The 25,679-nt window shown below is 35.8% G+C and overlaps 1 protein-coding gene across 1 annotated transcript in view; it reads right to left on the bottom strand.

Moving 5' to 3' along the window:
* Nucleotides 1-25,679, bottom strand: part of RIMS1 (regulating synaptic membrane exocytosis 1) — a 303,454-nt gene that overhangs the window by 168,455 nt on the left and 109,320 nt on the right. The window contains exon 2 of the mRNA XM_056487165.1: nt 19,918-20,146. Coding sequence (XP_056343140.1) covers nt 19,918-20,146 — 229 coding nt within the window. The remainder of the gene's footprint in view (nt 1-19,917; nt 20,147-25,679) is intronic.

Raw genomic sequence — 25,679 nt, 5'->3', positions numbered from 1 at the left:
GGAATGTGGAGCATCATATGGTACCTTTAGTATCTTGCAACAATTACTACTACCCAGCATGGGTTTTGGCAAAGCACCAAATATGACTATGCCCTATACATTTTATATATATATGTAGGTTTCAGCATCTATCCCAGATTGGTCCTTAAGTTAATAGTTTTCTTCACATAATTAGAAATACTTAAGCCTGACTTCTTATGAATTTAAATGCATGGAATCTGTATAATTACAGAAAGCAGATTCTTCCCATAGCAGTTTCTTAAATGTTTAAAACAAACATATAGTTTATTTGCACAACATTCTAGAGCAACCTGATCTCTTCAGATGAAAAATTACCAGAGTATCCTGAGGAAACACAACATACTCTAAGAGTTGGCTCAACATCTGATTTGCAGTCACTCCCTTACCAAAAGGATGACAACAGGGTTTTTGGCTTTTTGTTGTTTGGGTTTTTAAAAATTTCATCTTTGTTGATCCTACCTTCTGAGATGTCCATGGTCCTTTCTTTTAATTCTCCCACCTCTCGCTCCAGGTGCAGAGTCTGAGGCTAAGTTGATTAAGTCTGTGCTATCTGTGCTATCAAGCTCGAGCACAAAGGAATCTCAGTAAATCTGGGATGGAAGATTTGAGGAAGGGGAAGAGAGAGTATCAGTGTTCTACAACAAATTTGAGGGATATTTCAGATTTATTAAAAAAAACTGGGGAAAACAATGTTTTTAGAAAGGAAAAGTGTAGATTTTAGGAAAGCAAAGAGTATGGGAGACTGAGACAGGGTTAAACAACTGGGGGTCTGAATATGGAAGATTCAAAAGATAAGGAAAAGGAAAATGGGGCAGGAAAATGCACTGGGAGTTTTATGCCAGTGTAAGAATATTGCAATTTTTTTACTGATCTAAACAGCACATTGTTGACAGCCAATTTACAGACTATACCCAGCATTAATATCAGAGGCTTACTGTTCTGAATTTGCAATACTAATGGTAGACCACACAGGGAAAGAGGGAAGTTTCAATAAGGTAAGATGATGTAAAGCAGTGCAGAACAATACACTTAGAAAAATCAAACAATAATGACATTTTGTTATCTGATGAAGTTACTGTCACAAAAACAGGTTAAAATTTGAGATCAGAACTTTGCTATATGAGCAGAATAATTCTGATCTTCTGCACTTACCTGTATATTCTCAGATATCTAATGAGGCTTTGTAATTCCTAAACAAATAAAAGGCAGATAGTGCATTGACAACTTAAGGCTATCTGGGGAAGAGGCAACAGTTAAGGATATTTTGCCTCTTTACTACCTGAAATAGAAGGATGCCTACTCCATGGTGGTACAAATAGAGGGACCATTAGCTGGACTTGTGCTCCCATGCTTGTTCAACAGAAGCAAGCAATCTTTTTCATTAGGTAAAGGACTTGTGTGTTGCAGGTTTCTGTGTCTGTCAGAGTTAAATTTAATGGCCAGCTAGATCCCTTATATAAAAGAAAGAGAACCATGTCACCAACTAAGGAGAGAACTTTCTTATTCCCTGCTTGGTAGAAGGTAGCTTTGCAATAGCAACAGCTTCCAGAGCTGGTGAGGTCCATTGACTGTTGCCTAAACTTGGATTACCTTTCCTGCACACTGATATTTGCTCAATATTCAGCCACATTTGAAGTAGCTGAATACGAAACACAAACATGGAGTTTGCAGGAAGCAGGAGTACCTCTGATCACACTGTATATCAAAAAATAACTTGCAGATACATCAGCCTTCTGCTGGGTTCAAAGACTGTCCCCGTTTTGTGCACTGCAAAGATCATTTTGACCAAGCTGTGTGATAAACATTCTACACCCAGTTACTGTTCCTCTCAGTTTTGATTTGATCCTTGCATGTTCTTGTGACTCCATCTTTGAGCTTTTTTAATTCAGATTATGTAACACAGCCAGCAGAATGATCTCAGCCAAACAAATCAACCTCAGTTATTTAAATCCAAAACAGACATAATAGACAAATCAGACAATTCCACCCTCATCCACAGTCACAGGGAGAGGTTTTCTAGAATATTTTATTTCAGTAGAAATTTTAGAATCTGAGTTTAATCATTCCTTTGTATTTCTAGTTTATAATTAATTTTAACTTTACACTGAAATCAGGTCAGTAGCCTACATATTTATAAGGTTAGTACTGTTTTTATTCTGGTTGTCCCTGTAAGTTTTAGGTGATTATACTAAAACCAGTGGTTTATCCCAGCTTAAATACGACTGGTTTATTGGAGGTCAGGCTCTTCTGGCCCTGTTGTCTTTAATAACTTTCCCTTAACCACTTCAGGAATGCAGGGAAGAAGGGAAGACTTGTGACATGAGGTGGCCAAGAAGAATGGATGTCCAAGAGAACACAGAAAAACAGATAAAAAGGCTCAAAATAGGGTGAGGAGAAAAGATAGAGAGGCAACAAGCTGAAGAAAAAATTTGAGAGATGGACAATTGGGAGAAAGTAGGACAAATATCAGGGACTATGAGGAAACTACTGTACTGGAAAAGCAACACAATTGAATTGTTTTGCTGTCACAGCAAAAATTATTGCATTTGGAACAGAAATGACGCATGGACAAATAAAACTTACTTCAGAGAAGACTCTACTTCCTTTCTTTGGTTTAAAGTTTTTTTCTTTGGGTTTTGGTTTTTTTCTTCAGAAAAGAAAGAAGCTATTTGGGGATTCAGGGTTCTCTTTTTCTTTTAAGAGAAATGCTTTTAGGTGAGCTTTACATCTCTTCAGGCATAATTAGCATAAGACATTACCAAGCCTTTACACACGTGCACTTTGACAAACCACCTCACAAAAGAGCTTGCCAGGACTCAGTGACAGCAGGAAACAGTGGCAGATTGTTTGTGAGATGCTAAAGCTCTAAATGCAAACAAAGCACATCCAGCAGCTTTTGTAATAATCACGTGGCACTGCAGTCTTTTATTTGTAAATCCTTCACTTTTTTCCCTTAAAGAAACAACCTGAAGTTCAACCTTCAACCACTAGAAGAGGCCTCTATTTTTTTTGCCCTGAGCACAAGTGATTGCTCCACTTGTAAGAATTTGCTGCTTGCAGACTATGACAGAACTGAAAGGTTTAAGATCTGCACTGAATGTCATGCTCTGCGTAAGTCAGACTATAGTACCAAGTCCTCTGTATGATTTCAATGGCTGTCTTTCAAATCAAATCAAAGCAGAAGTGACTCTTCAATTTCTAAATCTACATATGTTTATTTTTCCTCCTCTCTACTATATAATTAGATTCAAGCACTTTGAAAGAGTTGCTGAGACTATGACACGTCACTTGCTGTGCAAGCACAAGGAGCTTTTCTTTTTGAAACATTTATGGTATTTGCTAAACTTAGCCATCCCAAAATGTTTATTATACAGAAGCATAAGAATTGCTGTATACTACAATAATCTTGAACAATGGTCTCCTTCCTTGCTGTTAGAAGTACAGGAATCTAAGTTCTTTGCACTCATTTGATACAATAATATGTGACATTTAAATTGAAAAAGGAAATTACTGGGCAGCTAAAGTCAGCCATCCAGAAAGCTATCTGAAATAGAGAAGGAAAAAAGATTGAGAGAGTACATACCTTTCAGCTATTCAGTAAAATAAACTGCTAAGAAATAGTAATTACTGTTAAAATGTATGCTGGAGAGGTTTTATATACTTAAAAGGACAGAAAAATAAAACCAAAATAGAAGCAAGGAGGAAAAGGTGATTTTCTTAGCCAAGAAACATTGCGGTAGCTACATTTATAACACAGATATGGCAAAAAATAGAGATTTTAATTGGCAATGATCATCTAAGAAAACATTAAAATGCAGATTCCTACCAAACAAACTCAAGGCTTCACCAAGTGAAAGGGCACAGAGTGTCAAATGAGTTTTAAGAACACAGCCAACTTTCAAGTAATATAAGGAGTTGTACATCAGGAAGCTCTTCTAGTCATAATCTAGCATTTCCAAAAGAGTGGCTTTTAAAAGCAAATGTTAAAATAGTTAAATCCCAAATGTCATCTTTCTGGGGTTAAAATAGAAAGACAGCCATTTTATGTTGATGTTAGGTTTGCAGTTAGCTCTGTAATCATCATTTAACTCATTTTCATCTGCATGGTGTATACAAAGTTGCTTTTGTATTATTCTAAATCATTACACAATGTATAATGTAACAGTGGGATGCTAAGTGCAACAATATTATCAACTAGATATTTAATTATAAATTAGCTTATAATGGAAATAAAGCCTGTAACGTTGCTTCAAAACTTGCAATGATATGGTTTCAAAATTTAATCATAATCAGAAAAATTAACATAAGTTGAGAAAAAAATTAGAAATGAAAGCAAGTGAATAAGGATGATTTCAATCCATGCTACTAAGTGCATAAAGGAACTTCCACTTTTAAAAAAAGGATAGAAAATTAAGAAAAAAGGAAAGTCTTCTAAAGTAAAGTTTTTAAAACAAGCTATTGTTTCATGCCTCAAAACCAAGGATTAAATCCAGTCAGTTCACTGCAGACAGCAGTAACTACAGGTACTTATGGACAAAGAAGTGATTAAGTAGAACATGGCATGCTGATCCCATGATATGCAGAGCTACAAAAAGAAATGGGCCTTGGCAGCCCCAAGGCGAGGGAAGAAGAGGGGAGGAAATACTGCATTCCCTTGAGCAGGGATTCCCCCACATCCTGCAAAGAAGACCTTGTGGGGAAGGTTTTCCTGACAGAAGATGCAGCCCCCAGAGAAACCACATGGGAGCAAGTATTTTTCCTGAAAGATGCAGCTCATGAGGACTCCAAGCTGGAGAAGGAGGGAGCAGCAGAGCAGAGCAATTGTGACTGGCCCCAGCCCATGCCTGATGTCCTGTGCCACGTGGCTGGACAAAGCAGAGGAGTACAGAGTGGAGAAGTTGAGATTTGGAAGAAAGGAGGAGCAGGGAGGAATTTTAGGTTTTGTCTCTGCTTCTCATAATTCAACTCCATTTTAGCTGGCAGTAAATTAAATTAACCACCCCAAGCTGAGACTGTTTTACCCATGGTGATAACTGGTGAACCAACTCCCTGTTTTTATGTCAGCCCATGAGCTTTTCCATCCTACTTTGCCCCCTTGTCATGTTGGAGCCTCTAGCAGCCAGACAAGGTCAATCCACTGCAGAAGCTTCTCTAGAAAGACTTAGAAAATGAAGAAATGTGTAAATCTTGTATTTGTGAAACAAACTGCATAACAATTTTTTACAAAGGACTGAAAAGCCCATCTACAGTCCTTGGAATCATAACAGTTTATCACTGTAGCTTTCAACGGCAGAAAAAAAACATCTGGATGCATTTCAGCAGTAGTCTGGATAGATTTAACAGCCTTCTTAATCAAATTTAATTTAGTCATGAACTTTCATATCAAGGCATATGAAATTCAAGTTATTTTTCATGTATTTACAGTCACTGAAGCAGTAATTTCTATTTATCATTGGGCCTTGCTAATAGAGGACCAGATCTGTCAAGCTTTCAACTCTATTCTCAATGGATAACTTGGAAATTTAGGCACAAAGTCCAAAGAGAACTGTACCTAGCAGTATGCAACAGATGTTGAGACTCCATAAAGCTTTTGATGCAGTAACTTTTGATAATGTACATTTCTCTCTAGCATTTCAACAGGAGCACAGCTTCTGAGAAACACACACTAGGTTAGCACAAGACTGACTGCCAAATTTGTGTAGCTTGAAGCATTAGGCTTGTTCCTTGGCTCGGCTGCATAGCTAACTGCATCTGCCTTTTGTATCCAATTATCTGCCTATCACCTTCTTCTTACAAAAAGAAGCAGTTTCACCTAAGTCAACTAGACCAACTTGTTTTCTCTCAAATCACTATCTTACCCTCAAGAAGGCTAAAACCTTTGATAGCTTGAAAAAGCCTTGATTAAGACTTTTTATTCTCTTAGCTGATTTGATCTTTATGAAGCTGAATACTCAGCTGAACTATACCATCCTCATTATCTGAAGACTGTATATAGCAAATTTTCAACAGGAGTTTATGACTATCTCATTGAATGGTCAGAAAGTTCAAAAAATATTTTGGTCTTCACAGGCCTATGAATTATACTCAAAAAATGGAAAATAATTTACAAACACAAATAAGCATATCCTAAATAAAATACTGAAAATTTAAGTGTGGGTTAGTACAATTTTCAGTAGCATACAAAATTTTCTTGTCAGCGACTGTCTGTAATGTAGGGGGAAAAAAGACAAATTGAACTCTCTCCAGCAGAATATATTCACAACTTTCCACATAACACAGACTGCTTAAGACCATATACCCTCTTTTAAGAAGGTCAATTCATGTAGGAGACAAAAGGCTAAAAAAAATCAGCTGGTGCATGAATTGTCAGGTTGCCTGTAGAGGAGAGAACGCGTAGGCTTGCAGAGAATATTCAGACTGAGCATGTAGAGTTTCATTTGAAGCAAGACGAAATATAGGTTTCTAAATGCGTCTACAGGCCATTGCTGCTGTACAATTTCCTACTGTAGATGATGAAAATCTATTGTAGGATTCAACTGCCTCAACAATGGTATTCATTTCTACCTTCAATGCCCAAACATTTCCATAATATGAGCATGGTGCTGTAAGGTAGGACATGGGTGTTACCTGAAAGCCACCCTCACTGGGGTAGCTGCTGGGAGCTACTGTAAAACTGAAGTATTTTATAGGACACTTGATGACTTGGGGCTCTACCTGGCTAAACAGGAGCCACAGTTGAGAAATACACAGAGCTGATTTAGTCTAGTTCAGAGCAAGCTGAAGCACTCTGGGGCACACTGATCTCCCCCCATAAGTATTATGAAAGCATAAATCCAGCTCAATTATAATGTAGAGGTTCTCATCTGGAACTGATTCCTGCTCAGTCTGGCTGTAAATGTATTGATTTAATCTCCTTTGGACACTTCACCAGTCTCCACTTTAATAGTCTACAGAAGTGACCAAGTAAGTTCCTCTAACGAGCAATAGGCTCTACTAAAAATTCACTGGTTGATTAGGAAAACATCAGGTATGTGGAGCGGAGGGGTACAACTTGCAACCCAGGACATGCACAAGAGTATGTTTATGCTGAAAGCTTAGAGGGCAAAAAAAAAAAAAAAAAAGGAAAACAAACATAAAGTAGATGAAATTTTCCTCAGTTTAATTCCTTTGTTGCTTTTTCTGTTGCTTTAAACTTTCATGGGCAAGAAGTTGCCTCTTAACCCATCCATATATGCAGTGAGATGAGTCCCCGAAAAACAGATTTCTTTACAGCTAAAAGGACTGATCCAAATAATCCTGAGGGGTAAAGCTGTCAGGCTGACAAAAGTCTTAAGAGCAGTTTGCTGATGAACTTTCAACTGCCCTCTCTCTGTAGAAGTTATTTGGTCAGGGAAGAAAAAGTAGAGAGAAAGACTAACTTTGCTGATGCATGCACAGGTATGAGCTTTGATCACTTACCACATGTCGCAAAGGAAAGGTTACACTGCCAGTATTAAAATCCCAGCAACATACAAAAATTTCCTCCAGTCATGACAATACAACCATCATCCCCCATGCTCATTTATTTATAGAGTTCCAGCAACATCTGCTCATCTCTATGATTAATCTGCACTTCTCAGTAAAACTCACTTTTTAGAATGCAATATCCCAAATAACATTCCCAAAACTCACTACTACAAAGGGTTTTGCTCCAGGACCCTGTTTTTTATGGACAAATTAATAACAAATATAATAGATTATTGAGAAATTAACATTTAATTCCAAAGATTCCCTAAACCTGTTGCATGCAAGTTAGTTGACAGGGGCTTTATCTGGAATACTGAAATTGTACAGCACATGATTTAACTTCAGCCTGAATAACACACCGTTTTTTGGAAACCTCAGTCTGGATTAAAAAAATTATTAGGTTTTATCTTCTCTTTAAGGAAATTCAGATTACATTTTGTCCAGATTCTCGCTTAATCTTTGACCAGTCATTAAACAATTGGCAACAGATATTTTATATCATTTCATAATCACAGTTCTGGAGAGAGATTTAATTTATCTCCACAGCAAGGCTGATTTGCAGATGGGTCCTTATACTAAAGGAACTTGAAAAAACTCACAAAATATTACAGAAGCCTTTTCTATAGATTTCCTTGCTCTAAATATACACTTCTATCTTCAATTATGCTTAATAAAATCATGTACCTTTGATATATGTATGACAAACTAGCCTATGTCCTCTCTAATTGCAGAAGTATCCAGAATGCAAAATACATAAAAACATAGATGGAAGCATCTTTTATCTAGGACATTACATGGCTAAAAATACACTAAATTTTAATCCTGGATGAGGATTAAGGTTATTTATGATAAAAAGCAAAGCAGCAAGAGAGCACAGATTACATTTAGCTCTCATAATTACTTTATTCTCTTGAAATTTTTTCAGCTACTTGTTGATTTCTCATAATGCATAATAGGCCAAAAATCTTATCAAATCTCTCTTTGCAGTAAGATCTCTTTTTGGCTAGAAATACCTCTGGATTTGTAGTGCCAGAATAGCCCAGGAATTCAAGTTTACTAAATTTCGCTCTATTTAGCATTCCTGTGTTATTTTGTAAACTACTAAACCTAAACAATTTTGCCTCAGCAGTGTACATAGCTATGAACATTTTAAATATTAGAAGTCATACTTAGTCCTAACCCCACATATCACATTAAAAATCTCATCATATAGAAGAATCTTACGCAAATGGAGGCTACAATGATTCAAGCTGAAAGACAAAAGTTCCAAGAAGAAATAAAATGATCAAGTAAAGATGCTGGGCTTAAGGGGCATACACTGGACTGTCAAATCAGCCTGAGCTTGAATGAGTCCACTCTCACATGCCTGGGAGCTGGCAGCTGGTTTTTGTGTGACCACACAAAACAAATGTATTCAGAGGCTGAACAAGGGGATTTGGTTAGTTTGCCAGAAGCTCAAGTCTTTCAGGAAGGATGATGCATGATTAGAAGATAGCTTCCATTTTATGGGGTCATTTTACAAGAGGACTTTTCACAGTTACTACAGCTGGGCACAGTTTGAAATAAGGGACATGATGCTAGATTGAATGTCTTCTAGCAATAAAATATACCCAAGTATATCTAGGAAACAGGTCATAGCTGGAAAACTGAAGGTGCATTGCTCAGAAAAAAACAAGTCCCACCAGGTGCTGCCACAGGACTACTAGTTCTGACTGAGCTCTGCTTGGACATCAGGAGTCAGCTCTGCTGGTGCACCATATCCCCTCAGGCATCCCACACAAGAATACACTTCTTCAAGTCTAGTGAGCCTAAACACACACCTGGACATCTGCATGTTTGCTACTCTGTCCTCCCTCTATGTTTTTGAGGGAAGGAAAAAAAAAAGAAAATAAAAAGTTCCTGCAGTCTCCAAAACTAAGTTTCTATTGAAGTATCAGTCAGAAGAGATATGAAGGTTTCTTTCTTCTGGGTGAATTAGATGAAATTTTAGATGGTGTGAAATGTTTTCCTGCCTGGTATGTCTTTGTAAAGTGACCCCTTCTCTTTAGCCCTACACAGCAAGGAAGGCTTCCAGAAAGTATTATTCTACACTTTCAGATTTACTTTGTTTTGCATCACAACTGAAACTGCAAATGACAAAACACAAACCCACTCCCTCGGCTTGCCAATAGATGGAACATTGTTATGTGGCTCTCCATCCAGAAATAGATGTGTTAATTCTGCATACATTTACCTGAAGAATTTAAGAAATAGCTCAAACTTATGACATACAGGGTTCTGTCTGACAGATGCCTTCTTCATTGATAGGTCACCTCTCACATGAACAAATGCTGGGTGAGTATATTAAGCATCTGATTTTACACCAGTACACGCATTATATGTTTGACAACAGTAACAATGGCATTTTTACTTAATTTCTATCTTCAAAGCACTGCACACTACAAATTCATTTCTAGTGATCAGACTTGCCATACAGAAGCACATTGGAAAAGTGGGTTATATCCAGACTCACCCCACTCCCACGCACATGCACTCCCCAGGCTTCCCCACTGTCCTTCACTAACCCTGCAGATCACTAGCTTCAAAGAGCTGCAAATCTACCCAGCAAAATGAACTTATTCCCTAACATGCTGATATAATAAATACCTGCAGAGAAACTAGGCAGGTACAAATTAAATTAACCTATACCAGTCACAGCCTCTGGATTAGTCACTTATTTCTTCTAAACTTATGTTTTCATACTCCAAGATGTCTTCTTCATAAACTGAAAAAAGATAGTTTGTAGCACAACTAAGGCAGCTAAATATTATGGGACACCACATTCTTAAAATTTAATTTTTAAGACAATGGAGATACTTTTTCTATATTTTCTTTGTTAAGATTGTGTATTTGCCTATTAGTTCTGTATTCCATAGCAAAAATATAGTAGTATGATTATTATATGTGGTATATAGTGGTTTAGAGATCTCTAATCTCTTCTATGATTTCTGCATTGCCAACAAATAACAAATTATTACAGAAATGAAGATAACAGAAATACAGTGAATACACAATCCCTTCCAAATAAAATTTTAGGCTTAATCTGAAATGCAATAGGGCAAACTGAATTCAGAAGCAGCAATTGCAAATTTGATGTGGCAATGAAAATGCTAGTGGATTTGAAGATACCATAAAGGCAAGAGTCCAATATTAATAGTAGTGAGATTGGATTTCACTTGTTAGCAAGAGGTAACAATAAATTCTAAGTGATTCATATAATGAATCAAAGGACTTGAAAAAACAACACATTGTAGAAAATTAACACAATTAAATGTGCATAATACACTGAAAGGATGCAAGAACAATTCTAAATTGGTATAGTGATCTCACAGGTGAAACTGCAGCTTGCTATCTACAGGTCTTGCAGGGATTTAAGGCTGAGTTTGCTTTCTACTGCTTGTAACATTACTGGAAACATGTTGAAATAATGAAGAACTGAAGGACTCATAAACAGATTCCGGGAGTGACTGTGCTTTGAAAATTATCATCTAAACAGACAGCCTAGCCCTAACAATAGGGTTAGTAGCCAACCAACCCTATTCCCAAATATCTGGAAAAAGATATAAAACTGAAATACTTACTGTATCATCCTTAAATATTTATGCGACTTAGTATTTATGAGAATGTTAGTAATGATTCAGCAATAATGATTTTTTTCATAAGAATAAAATGTTCCTCTTACAAAAAAAGCCTTCATTAAAGAACAAATGCTCCAGTCAAAATCAGGATTTTTATTGTACATATCACTATTATTACAGCCATCTACATTATTGATGGCAAAACTGCAAGTAAAAGGTGATCAAATACTATTAATGTATTTCCAATCTATCAGAATTAATAACTATAAGCAGTAAGACGTAGAAAAAAATTATTTCACGCATATAAATATATAGTCTTAGCAGTTTCTTAATTGATTGATTTTTTCCTCCTGATTTTATAAAATTGTATACATATTCTGACTAGTCAGAGATGATCAGAATTGTGTCTGATCATCTGTGTCTGGTTTAAACTTCATTTTTTTTCCTTTTACCTTACACCAGATATGCATACATTATCCTATTAAATCTATAATGTCATACTTGTTCATTTTCAGCACTGTGTTCAGTGGATAGACAAGGATTAGAATCTACTATAAATATATAATATTGATTACATTAAGGTATATGAACACATCAAACAGAAATCAGGCCTTTCTCATGACCTCTTACTGTTGTGTTGCACAAGTATTTTCTTTCATTATCCCCTTTCTTCTTAAGGTGCACTGCATTAAAAAAATCTCAGATTTAAATTGTTATAACTTGCTTAATTTACTTGTCTTTTTAATATATATCTGCAGTTGAAACTAATTAACTAAAATTATCTTCCTTTACACTAGACCCTGAAACCCATCTCTTTACTTACAGATATTCAGGGCATGGATGAATCGTATTTGACAAAAAGTGAATATAAATATTTCTATATTGCATTTTCTGAAACCAGTACTTATTAGAAAAATGCAATAAAATCATTTCAGCCAAGATCTAAATAATAACTCAAAGTATACATCTGGACAAAAAACAAAAAAAGAAAAACAATTTCAAAATTTTTTATTCTTTCTTTGTAGTGAGCCTGACACAAGTCAGGTAGGAAGATGCACTGACAGCACTGTATCCCATCTGGAAAAGCAGCTTTTATCACAATGGAGCTCAACAGTGATCTCCTACACTTCAGATAGTAACTGAGCAAGTAGAATACAAAATATTTTTGGGAGAACTACTGGAAGGCTCTCCTGCTCTTGCTGTTCAGCTTTATATCATCAACTAAACTAGATCAAACAAAATATGAGATTGTGAGTGTTAAAATGATAAAAATATTACACTGAAAGAAATGAAAAGCCTATAGTTGATTAGGTAGCTTTGGTTTTTCTTTCTCTCTGAATGCCAAGCTGAAAAAAATCACCATAGTATTAGTGCTCTTTCTAAAGGATTTTTAAAAACTCTGAAATTCATTTGTCCAAAGCTGTAAGTCATAAAATTATTCCTTAACAGAAGTTAAGGAGATTTTGCATAAGCTTAAAATGTGTATAGCTACAATAAGCAAACAAGTAACAAAAATCACATTAAATATCTCTGAGTTTTTCATTGTTCACCCTGCAAGTCAAAAGACACACAAATATGCCAAGCTGTGAGGACCAGGTTCCCTTAGGAAGCCCTGCCTGAGCAGGGGGGATTGGATCAGACCTCCAGAGACTCCCTCCAACCTCAGTCCTTCTGAGATTCTGTGACTGCCATGGCATAACATCTCTTTTTGTCCAGATAAAGGGCGCATAAATAATAACTCCTCAGGTGATTTAAATACCTTGAATCACTAACAGATTTCAAAGGTCAAAATATTGGGTTGCCTTGTACTTCCTGTATTAGGCTGTGTAGTAGAATGCATGTGTATGCTATGCATGCATATCCGCTTATGAAAAATCTATAAAATATATGCTTATACACATATATACTATATGTGTATATATAGATATATATATACACACACAGACATATGACATTAAGCAAGAGGAGCTGGAATACAGCTTCTCCGGAAATGCCTAACTGACCTTTGCAATCCTATATTTTTTTTTGTTCTAATGCGAGTTTTTGCAGTGGAAGGAATTATTACACTCAGAGGTATTGCTTTGCAGTCAAAATAATTCTCATAGTCTCAAATCAGTTAAACTGAAACAACAACACTGAAAATGCAAGACTAAAAATAGGATAACATGGCAAGAAATAACACTGCAGTTGATTAAAAGTTTGGGGGTTCTAGGCCCCGTTATACTACATGGAATTTCCAGTATTTTTTATGTCAGGTATCCACAGATCACTGTTACCCAGCTTGCATGACAACAACAATAACAGATATGAAGGATTCAGGAGCCCTTTATCATAGCTTGAGAGAGAAGGTTGCAGTAGCAATATATTTTCTTGGTCATGAAGTGTAGAATCACACAAGTCACAGTTTAACAGTTTGGCAAACAGGTAAACTAAACCTGGGTAAACCACAGAGCTTAATCAAGTGGTTACTGATTTAGTGCTGATTTAAGGCTATGGTGGAAGAAAAACCCAGCTGTCTAGTAACTCTGCTACAGTCCCATTATTAAATGAAGAAACTCTGATCTGGTTAACTTCAGAGCATTAGCATCATCTGCCTATTTTTTGTTTTTTTTTAATTTAATAAAATAAAGAACCAATCATTTTTAGTAGCTGGACCCCACAAAAAGTATATTTCAAGGCAAACATGTTTCCTCAGCAAACCTGGTGAAGAGCAAGCTAATTTTAGGGATTTCCTCAAAAATTTTATACACTCACACTTCTTTGAAAGCAAACTAACTGCCCAGAAGCAGAGGACAGTGATCCCCACCTTACTTGAAATAGAATTCCTCAGTTTGTTGCTGGCCTTTTTTATTTTTCTGCTAGAAACAGCAGGGAGGCATTCTAGGGAGGCATTACTGAAAATCAGTGTTTCATGTTGCATATAAACCCCATATCTTTTGGGAAACAAATTATGTTGAATGCTATAGAGAGAAAATGTATCTGCTATGAATTTGCAATTTGCTATGCAATTTATGTCCTTCTGTTGGACTTTTTTGTTTTGTTCTACAGCTGTGTTAGTCAGACCATACAGAAATTAGCCTTTTAATGGACAATTAGACCTAAGAGTTCTTTTCAAGAGATGTAAAAAAAAATCCTGACAATCCAGACATTTTGTTCTGACAATATTACCAACTTCTGTTAAAGCATTTGTACACAGATGAATTGCATGGCATATGTACTCAAGTTGGTAAGGCTTGAATTAGCAAGACATTATGTAAGCAATTTTTAAGAGCAATTTAAAGGAACTAAATGACAAACTCCCTGAAAAAAACCACCTGACATAGAATTAAGGAAATGTTTCCAAATTATCTTTCTTTCCAAGTATAAATCACTGATATTATACTAAAATGAAAACAATCTCAGTGAAAGCCAGATCAAAAATAGGACTCTCTTCTGAACTGACTACCAACATTATTTTCTGCATCCACATAGTAATAAGTTCAGTGAAATAAATTCTCATATATTTATAATGTATTTTACATCCAGATTTTCCACCAGTTGTCCTTTACGTATGTAAATAGAAAAATGAGAAAGCAAACTGCTCTATTCTGCAAAACACAAGAAAATTGTGGCAAAATTTACTTTTATCATTTGCTCCCAATTTTTTTCATTTGAAATTTGATAAAAATGGTAATCCTAATGCAACCTGTACAATGGTAGACTGATTGCTATGGATAATTACATGACTTAATCTGGAACATGGATCTTCCACCTAGGTCATTGTCATACAAATTTCTTGTAATTCAATACACCCACAGCACCTCACGAAATACTTGAATTTTGATCCAAAGAAACTATATTTGCTCATTCTTTTGTGTACCCTAAAATGTATCTCCTTTTCTAGAAGGAGAAAGAAACGTGCATCAGGTGATCACGAAGGAAATACATATTTTTGCATTGCCTAAACCAAATACTGTGAAAAACTTTTACAGGAATGAGGAAAGAAAAAAGTTGTATTTTCAGTAATTTTTCTGCTTTACAAGGTTGTGGTATCATGGCAGGGAAGAAAAGAGTGGCAGTGGCAGCCAGGCCATCAGAAGGACTAAGGTTGGTAGGTTGGTCCCTTCCCACCCCCTACCAAAACATGGACAGCAATTAATTGGACATTTTTCTGACTTCTCCACTGCCCTAAAAACCAAAATGCTTCACATCACAGGGCAGAATAAATGGAATAGAAGGAAGTAATTTAAACATACTTATATACTTTTTTTTAAATTTGGCAATTAAAATCTTGGTGTGCGGAACATAACTAAAAGGATTCAAAGTGAAAAGTGTAGGCCCCCTATAAGAAACTAAAGCCACCTAGAATATTCTGCCAAATAAGAAGTGTCAGCTTTCTCTTAGAAAAAAAAAAAAAGAAACCTGCTTGACTTCCTTCTGAAATGTTATCTCACATAAAATTGAATTAAACCCATTAAATGCAGTCTGCCTACAGCCATACAAAAGGAGGGAAAACTCAAGTGAGAAGTGCAAAGAGCTAACCAACACTCAAAAAACATGAAAGAACTTCAGGAACATGCTTGGGTATGCATTTTGACATATTAGAACAAGAATCATTGAAATTTATGCAACTCATTAGGCACTAGAATATGCCAGTTATTGCCAATTAATTTTGTAAGTGTAATGGAGTCATTTCTGGATCAGTCTAGGATGCCTACTAACTCTCACTACGAGGTGTTCTGGGATGTCCTTCATGATTTTAAATGAGGAGAGAACTTATTAAATTCTGCTACACATATTTGAAAAAATCCTTAAGAAATACTTGGCACTTACTTGAAAAGGTCAAGAACAGCTTCAAAGCATAACATTTTTTAAATATTTAGCTACAATCAAAAGCTGCAAGGGACCTCAGGGACCTTACACATTGCCCTACAGCCACAAGCAAGCACATTGCATGAATCCTTTCCTAACCTCATTAAATTTAGCCTTTAAAGTTTTATTGGGCTCTTTCTGTTTCCAATAAGCACATGAAATAAATTCTCATGGCTTTACTCTAATGCTTGTAAATATATTTTTTCAAGCCATGAGTGTTTAGGGCCAAGTTATACACATTTGATCTTATGTACTCACTGTCCTCTATTCTTATTGCTTAAATTTCCTGCATTTCTACATATGAATTCCATACTTCCAGGTATCAACTATAATTGCTTTAGCTCTTGTCCCCTTAATCTCTCTAGTCTTCTCTCACATGAGCAGCATTCCATTTCCTGGATCATCCCCTGACTGACTTTCTTTGTGCCTATCACAGTTTGTACTTGTCAGAGATGGGTAATGGCTGGGAAACAACACCCCAGGTGAGGAGGCATCATTAATTCTCCAACTCTACAGTAAACACCTTGAATCTAGGTTAACACTTAACTTTTCCTGAGCTGACACTTTGGTAATTCACACTTCATCATCCTTTCTAAGTGATGCCCTCTTAATCTGAAGAAACTTGGTGCACGTGTTTTGTATTAATATAATTTATTGTGGTAAAAATTCATGTGGACACTAAGGGATAAATATGTTTTAAAAATTTTTACTGATATGAGACTTGCCATATGTAATTAGTCAAGAATGTTAAGCCACTCAAAAATAATTAAGAAATAATATTTTTCTCATGTTGCTCTATTTTAATTATACTAATTGTTTTGTTATAAAACATGTTACTTCTAGGTATGTATTAATATTTTGAAATATTTAATTCTATATTTTCTGTAACTTTCAGAGAGAGGAACTGCTAAAGCAATAGTACTTTAAAGAAGTATGTTTTTCACACATTCAGGGCTAGTTATTGGAAACTTTCCCTCTACTACCATTAACTTTTTATCTGTTGAAGAGTTGTAGCTCTGCTTTATCACACCAGGTAGAATTTATTTTCAAACATTGCTACTAGGGCATTTCATTGGCATGTGGAAGCCTGGAATTAAACACCTAAAGTAACCAAAACGTTCAGGAAAAGCTAAAACAGCACACGTGCAAATAATAAGGATGTATTTAATTGAATTTAGTACAATCCAAATGAGTCAGATATGTCTTCAGAATACATGTTCAGAGTAGCACTAATACTGATACATTAAAAACCTACTGCAATACTCAAACATGATAGAAATAATTTACTCTGGGTATTGAACAGTACTAAATTTCAGGTTATAGGTATGCCAGTGGTATTGATCAGTACTAAATTTCAGGTCATAGGTATGCTAGTGTGTAAATGGGGGCATAACACCATATCCCAAGCACAACTCAACAAAGAACACATCAAAACCCACACTGAATTGTAATTAATTTACACTTGTTTCAGCTGAGGTGCCAGAACAGGCTAGCTAATTTCCACACTTAATCCTCCAATTGAAAATCTGGACTACCACCTTTTGCAGAACTGCCCCAGAAGAGGTGGGAAATGCACGTGCACTGTTCTGCTCAAGTACTGGCACCCTGATGCCACGCACAGGGTGCAGAGATGAACAGGGAACCACCCTCACCTGTCTGAGACAAGGCACAGGCAAAACTGGTGAATGGGCCTCTACTTGATCCTTAAAGTTCTGTAGATTTTTGAAATCATGACTATGCATTCAAAAAGGATTCACTCCACCTTGCTCTCTATACTTAGGTCCAGTTTGTTTGCTTATTATATATTATTCTAAATGTCAATCAAAAAGCTGATTTTACAGGAATTCCCTGAATTTCTGCTGCAGCCTGAAGTGAAACACAGCAAATCATGTAAAACAATGTAAAACTACAATTAAAAGACTAAATTAGATTTCCTGAAGCTGATGGAAGGACCTTGCATGAAAAAAAGTCAAAACTGTTAACTAAATATGTATTTATTAAATAAAATTTTATTACACTTTACTGGCGCCCCTACTTTTTAGCCAATAAATAATTCTCAGTTCTTAATTTCTTTTATTGTCATAATTTTGACAATACTCTTGGGTTTCCTTGTTGAGGTATCTTTAAGGCCTATGTTCAGCTAAGGGGTGTGTAGGGCCTGGGTGTCAGGATTCCTGTTTTTCCCCCCTCCCCTGTGGATGATTATAAAATTTCAGTTCAGTTTTTCACATTAATATGTATCCCAGTTAACTAATAACATTATAATAATAAATTATAAAAAGCATGGATTCTAACCACTTTGTCCTCCTTTGGGAAAGCATCCAAGGAAGCAGAATAAAAAGAGAAAAGAAAAAAAGAAGAGATAAAGAATAAAATAGGCAAGTATTAATAGACAGATTTCAAAGAAGTGCAATGCTAATAACTCTCTACAAATAGTCAAAAACACAAAGTTAAGAAAAAAAGAGCTTTAAATAAAAAGATGACATTACTGTCAAAGATGACATGTTGAAAACATGTTTTCCCATCCTGATCCACAGAAACAAAACACAAGTTACAAATGAAATTATACTCTTCCATTTATGTGGCTTGAAATAGTGGGTGAAAAATGGTTAAAATATATATTCAACTTTTTTTCTGAATAAAGTTAAGTGGTATCATATGCACTCATTAACAGAATAATACATAAAAGTAAACTATATTTTCAGAGACTTGCTCTAATGACACCACCTACAGGTGATACAATGTCATGCATCTATTTTTACTAATATAATAATACATGCAAATTTTCCTTCAATTCACCCATATAGTTTTCTTCAGAATGTGAATTTAATGGACTCACAGGTATATTAAAGCTATGGAAAACTTGAAAAATATTCATGAAATGCATCTTTTTGAGGGGTTATTTTTAGTTTACATGAAATTTCAGAAGGCCTATTCAACTGATGTCCACCTTAATGTAAAAGTGAAAAGGCCACAAACTAGTTCCCTTGTGGAAATTATTATTTGCTATAAAATCTGTGTTCACTTTTAAGTGAATTTGTGCTGTCACCAAGAGTACCCACAAATTCATGCTACAAAAGCCTGGCATCTTAAAGCCATATGAAAAAGTTGCTTCATCTCATGACAGAAAACAAAACTATTCATATAATAAAAAGAGATGTGTAAAATGTTTTATAACACACCATAGTCCTTGATGACCAGCCAAAAATAATCACTGGATAGAGTATTCCAAATTTAGATCCTACTGCTCATGTACATGAGAGTAGTCAGAGGCTTGGAAGAGACTGACAGTCAAGAGGGTACTCCTGGATATTGTCTGGTTTTGTGGAAAGCTAGTACAGCTAACTCATGCAGATCAGAGGGAGAGCTATTCAGTTCACCTGCCTGAAAGCAGGATGCCTAATCCAGACTAATCTGAAGTTTTTTTCTTTAAATACATTTTAAATAAATTGGCGTAACACTTTCCCTGTGCTAAGGAAAGTGATTGGTTTTGCTTTTTTTTAACAAAAAATTTGACTGATTTCGTGTAAAAGAAATTTATAAATGTTTATGAAAAGCTCTATGAAATTAAATAAGGCTTCAATAAAAATTTATTAATGTGGAGTTGTACCTGAGCAAAAGGGTTTTTTCTTTTATTCTATGAAAAACAAGTATACTTTCTACAAGCTGTTACTCCATAGAACCAGACTTGCTTTATCATTATTCTCTTGCTTTAAAATAACTCTGTGATTCCCAAGTACCTTGGCAATCATTAAATACATCTGTTTTACTTGCATTACCTCACATTGATTTACTTGTATGATACACACCTCATAATGAAGCAATGAATGAAACACTTAAGTAAAATGAAGCATGAAAAGCCAAACTTAAGGTGAACAATCTGCAGCATGACAAAGTCAAGGAGGCTTTTTCTGAAGAGTACCATCAGCAGACTTACATTGTTTGATCGCAGAGAGACACGGCCTCCACATCGAGCACAGAACTTGGTCCGGCAATAAGAGCACAAATGGCCACAACCATCTGCAAACTTTGTTTTATGACAGATTCCACATGTTGGAGCATCATCCTTGTGCTCTCCCTGGTAACGGCGGGCTTCTTCCCCTATCTTTCTTACTTGCTCTTTATAGCTTTCAAATTGTTGATGCAACCTCCTGTATAGATGAGAAAAAAGTTTATATAGCACGAATAGGAGGAAAGACTACTACTCTGCATTTCTTTCAGTTTGAAACTCTACCTAATATTCTGAGCCTGTTCACAATACTACATGTATATCATATCAAATACACACTGTACACAGAAGACTGTATAGGGCAATCTAAAGGAAAAAAAAATTATTTATTATGAAAATTTATTATATTTATTATGAAAATTTATTATATTTATTATACAAATTTATTTTTGAATGCTTGCTTCAAAGATTACAATCATTTCACTTGACTAGAAATTGATCCAAATGCATATACTAAACAAAAATGCCTACCATGTACTGAATAAAACAAATAATTGTGTGATCAAATTTGCATCTTTTTAACCAACTAAATTGATACATCAGGTGCAATCAAAAGATATAAATCAATCTCCAGTTTCAGTGCTTTCAAAATCTAGATTACTAACACATGTAACAAATGATGACATGGCCTATGATGACACCAACCTTAAGAATAGGAGAACATATTTTTATTTCAAATTTATATTTAACAAACTGTTGTGTCTTCTCTTGTTAAGTATGAGAGACTACTTAAGGTTTGCTATTCCTATTACAGATATTTCTTCCAGCTTAGCTGTAGGAGTATATAGAAGCATTAGCAGGTACAGAGGTTCCTACAATGAAGACTGGTGCTCAAAGAAGCAGCACTTCTTCGCCAGCTGCCCCAAATAACAAACACATGGGACCCTATCTGGCTGCTATACAACACCCTCCTCCTAATTACAGCTCAAAAAGACCAGAGACAGCCTACGGAGAAGATTCCAGAAGGACAAAACTTGGTCTTTGCACCATGCTATGTAGAACTCAGGCTTTTCCAGATGTTGCTTCAAATCTACATGTCCATGGATACCATTTTAAAATCACAAGTAACTACACAGATTATGAATAGAAACAGGGAATCTTGAGTTTAATAAATGGAAACAGTAGGTGTGTTGTCTGTAGAGGTCTTTATGATCTCCTTTATCTCTGCTTTGAACTACCTACTTCCTTAATTAGCACTGAGACTCACACTATTTAACCAGTATTTGGTATATATTATTGTATTTTTAGTGTCAGAACTCCATGCTTTTGTGGGCTTGTGTGTGTGGGGGTGGGGGGATGGGCGTGTGGTGAACTTGTCTGCAGTTTTAAGATGTAAGTAATTTGTGTTCTTTGTATGAAATACTTTCTAAGTGAAGTGGATATTTTTACTTTAGCATGATATTCAAGCCTAAAAAACGACAATTCAACAACTCACAGGAATTGTGGTAAAATACACATAATTCAGTTGTATATATTTATGCAAATACATAAATCAAACAGCTCTCACACTAAAACCAGTAACTTCATATGGGTGATTCTAGTGAGAATGCAGCAACAGCAAAAGCTAAGCAGCCAAATAATCTATTCTCCCTAACTACAAACATGATGCATTATACTTAATTCTTTATGCAAATAAAAAGCTTGGAAGGAGCAGCAAAGCGGTTTGTTTTGTTTTATATTTTTACTAACCTGCTTAAAAAACCTTTGCAGTGTTGAGTAAGATGAGAAAAGGAGGTCAAAGAATTAGGCAAAATACTGGAGAAACTTAATACTTTTGGCCATGTAACTGGATTATACATATGAATTCACTTATCTTACACAGCTCCTCAATTCTAATGCATAAAAACAACTGAAGACATTCAGGAATTTTTATAATAACCAGCTTAAAGAGTGCAATTAAATAATGGAGAGGTCTGTAGGTAAATTTCTTATTACATTGAATATTCTATTAAAAAATGAAACCATGGAAACTAAATTCAGTTCTCCTCCACTAAAGTAAAGCCAAAAGCCCTGGCTGTTCACTAACATGGAAAGGGAAGATAATAGCAAGCACTGCCCCTCTTCCTGTTCTTTCCCAATTAGACCATCTACATTTGAACTTTTTCTATCTCTAATAAAGCATAGGAAGAGTACTAATACAATTATGTTTTTGTCCTTCTGTGTACACCAAGGGGTAGATGAACCTGCTACAAACTGGGCAAAACTTAAGTGAGATGAAAGATTTTATTAAAAAGTATCACTTGTTCATAAATTTTTAAATTTCTGAATCCATGTAAAACACATTTTACTTTGAGGGTTTTGAAACCTTTATTTTGCATATCATACATGGTACTGCTGAGGAAATGCTGACATTTTATCTACAGCAAGAATGGAATTGGAGAAAATGACAGCAGAAAGAATCTTACCCAGCTCACAGCAGGTTTGGTTCAATTGGATCTTTTTTTAACCACCTTTCCTATCTTTTTGAGGAAAAAGCTGGATCTCTGTATCTCTGGCTATTCTATAATGGTGGCAGCAAATCCCTCTCAATAGTTTTGCCATATATAGAAGTGTATTAAGCAAGAACTAAAATACAGATGGTAGGTTTTGATTTGCTCCTTAACTTCCAGGCTATTGAGCACATTTTCAACAGATAAAAGGAAAATTTAAATTGATTAAATATTCCTTAACGTAGAAAAGCACCTAAAGGTTAGACTAAGGACCTAATAACAGCATATGATATAATGGCTTGGCAGACCCTTGAAGCAGATACCAATTCTGAGAGAAAGAGCAACCACAGTAGTATTGTGTAAGAGGTATATCTGCATACGCCATGTGCTTTTTCATCATGCACCCAAACACATGTCTGGTTCTGCTACTCAAGTGAAGGGCACCTGCAGGATTAGCTCACTTTGAGACATTATTGCAGTATTTCACTTGTGCAGACCTCCCACCACTCTAAACAAAAGAGCTTCATCCACACGAGCTGACGTGTCTGGGGGGGTGCTGCTATTTCACACTCACAGGCGTGCCACATATGCATGATCAAAAAAAGATCCCACTATGGGAGGATCTTTGGGCACGTCACATCTCCTATGACTAAACCACATTCATCTGTTGCTAAAATACTTGGAAGAGACTGAGCTGCTTGGGACTTTACTGCACCTATGAGGGGTCAGCATCACCACCCACAGTGCACAAAAACCAATACACACTTTGCATGTCTACAGTTAAAGACTTAACACACTCACTTTTACAATATACATATAACTCAACATATGTTTAGGTTCCTACAGCTTTTTTCACCAAGAAAACATGATGGCTTCCTCCTCCTCCCCCCTTTTTTTTTTCCAAAGGCATTTCACAGAAACCCCTGCTTCAGCTATGTTACACATGTACCATACTTTCATTTGAATATTCATTATTTTACTTTGACAGCATAAACTAGTAAAAAAAATTACTGATAGGCAATTCTTCAAAGCTTTACTCACATCTTCATATACTTAGCAAAAACTGTAAGCCTTGGAGAACACTTGTGAAAAACACCTTACATAACTTAACTTTCAGACAGCTCACTGATATAATTAGGAGGACAAAAAAATGAACATTGAGGCCATTTATATCATTGACTAATCAAAAAGTGTTACATCAAGCCACAGAGAAATGATCATTTATATTGTTTGCTCTTTAGAGCTGGACCAAGATGTATATTTATAATCTTATTATTGAATTTCTTGCTATTTTAATTACTTAAATTACAATCCAAGGCTGTAATTTTTAACAGACTATATCATTGCTTCTTTTGTTGTCTTGAAATCATGTATTAGATTCTATTTTGCAGTTTTATATTCCTATCTAAAATATTTGCACATACATGAAGAGTAGAAAGAGCTTCAAAATAGTGCTTTTGAATATATATGCTCTGTCTGCACAGATTTTATACAAATTTTATGAAGATTTGTGTCTCTTTCAAGCAGTTACATTTTGAATTACTTCAAATGAAGTATGAAATTATATTTTGTACTTCCTTAGAAATCCAGTAGATGGCAATGCAGATTGCATTTTCACTCTCCCAGTTCAACTCAAAAGGCACGGTCTTGAAACTAAACACCTGATGTAATGTCATAAAAATATTATGCCCTGTCATGAGTTCATGTTAGTAGAAAAAGTGCCGCCTTCTAAGTGACATAGCCTTAAGTAACTATCCACCAGCAGCTACTGCATGTCTGAAAAAAAGCTTAGTAAAATGCAGTATTTTGTCCTGTTCACCCACGCCACACAAACACATCATCACACTGAGCTCAGACAAGTTTTTCCATAAGATAAGCAGGCGTTTTACCAAGCTCTGTTCTTGGCATTCTTTTTTTATGTTAAATAAATAATTTTAAATGCAAACTGCAATATTGTGTATGCCCACGAAGGCAACAGCTAGAGCTGAAAACCTGTTGGTGATCCTTAAGCATCTACACTGAAGCTGTGACCTGAAAAACGTTGTTCAGCTGCTGTGTAAAGCTGGAATTGCCCCAGCCACACCGGATGCCTTGCTGGTCTGCCAGCACTGCAGGCACCCTTCTCACAGAGGGGCTTCCAGAGGGAGGCTGCTCTGGCCTCAGCCCCACCAGCACCTTGGCTGGGAAAAGCTGCCAACTTGTCATGGGTTTTGGGAAAACACACTTCAAACAACAAAGCCAAGACAGGCCATTTTGCTGTGTATAGTTTTGTCTGAATAAAGGGAAATGAGGGGTTTATGGGGAATCCAGCACGTTGACTAGTTGACTAGACTAGAAAAACAGCTGAAGTTGAGTGGAGAAATCTAGATATATTTTCTAGTTACTTCATTAATCATCCCACAACATATAAATCCATTATTAAAATCTATACCCTCTGTATGGGTAGGACAAATTCAGGTTGAATAGTAAGCGACATAACTAACTCTTCAAGCTCCCAAGTTCTTGATGTAGCAATGTTCATCTGTTTCAAGTCCAGGATATTTTTAAATGTTTGGGGGTGTGCTACTTTTTTAGCATGGGCAATACTTGGTTATTTTGTAAAGATGAAGTAACTGCAGGATGTACTCATATTGCAAAATACTGAACTTCTGTGAATTTGGATGTTAATGTTTCTGTATTAATGCTATTACTGTACTTTTTTATTCAATGTGAACTGATGTTTTAAGAACCAAAGACAAGCAGGATATGGTTTCTATAAGCTGAGAAACAGGTAGCAGGATGATTAATCAACTAATCCTGAGAGGTAAAAAAAGGCCATGTTTCTGTAAAAGAAATACAAGCATTAATCAAAGGATTTCAAATGGTAGAGTTGGAGGCTTTCATACGCATATTTTCTCCTGCATATACTGACTGCTTCTAGTCCCTCTGCTGTTTCCTACTGCCCAACTTGTCACTTCTCCCTGACACTGCTTACCACCCATTTGACTATTCCCTAATCACATTTCCTGTAGGTCTTGTCTCTTACTCCTACACCTTTTTAATAAATGTATCAAAATTGTTAATATAGACAACATATAGTGTGTTCTCTACCCTATAATAAAAGCAATGAAAATTCCTCAAAATTCCAGATTTCACCTGGCCTGAAGCTTTCTTCATTCTCCACTGTTCAGTCAACACACAACTATGGATCAACTCCATTTTCAGCCAACTTGCTGTTCACCATCCATCCATGACATTTTTCACCTC

Source organism: Oenanthe melanoleuca, chromosome 3 (genome assembly GCF_029582105.1).
Source record: "Oenanthe melanoleuca isolate GR-GAL-2019-014 chromosome 3, OMel1.0, whole genome shotgun sequence".
Taxonomy (NCBI): domain Eukaryota; kingdom Metazoa; phylum Chordata; class Aves; order Passeriformes; family Muscicapidae; genus Oenanthe; species Oenanthe melanoleuca.
The sequence above is the reverse complement of the archived record's forward strand: the minus strand, read 5'-3'. Positions and strand labels throughout refer to the sequence as shown.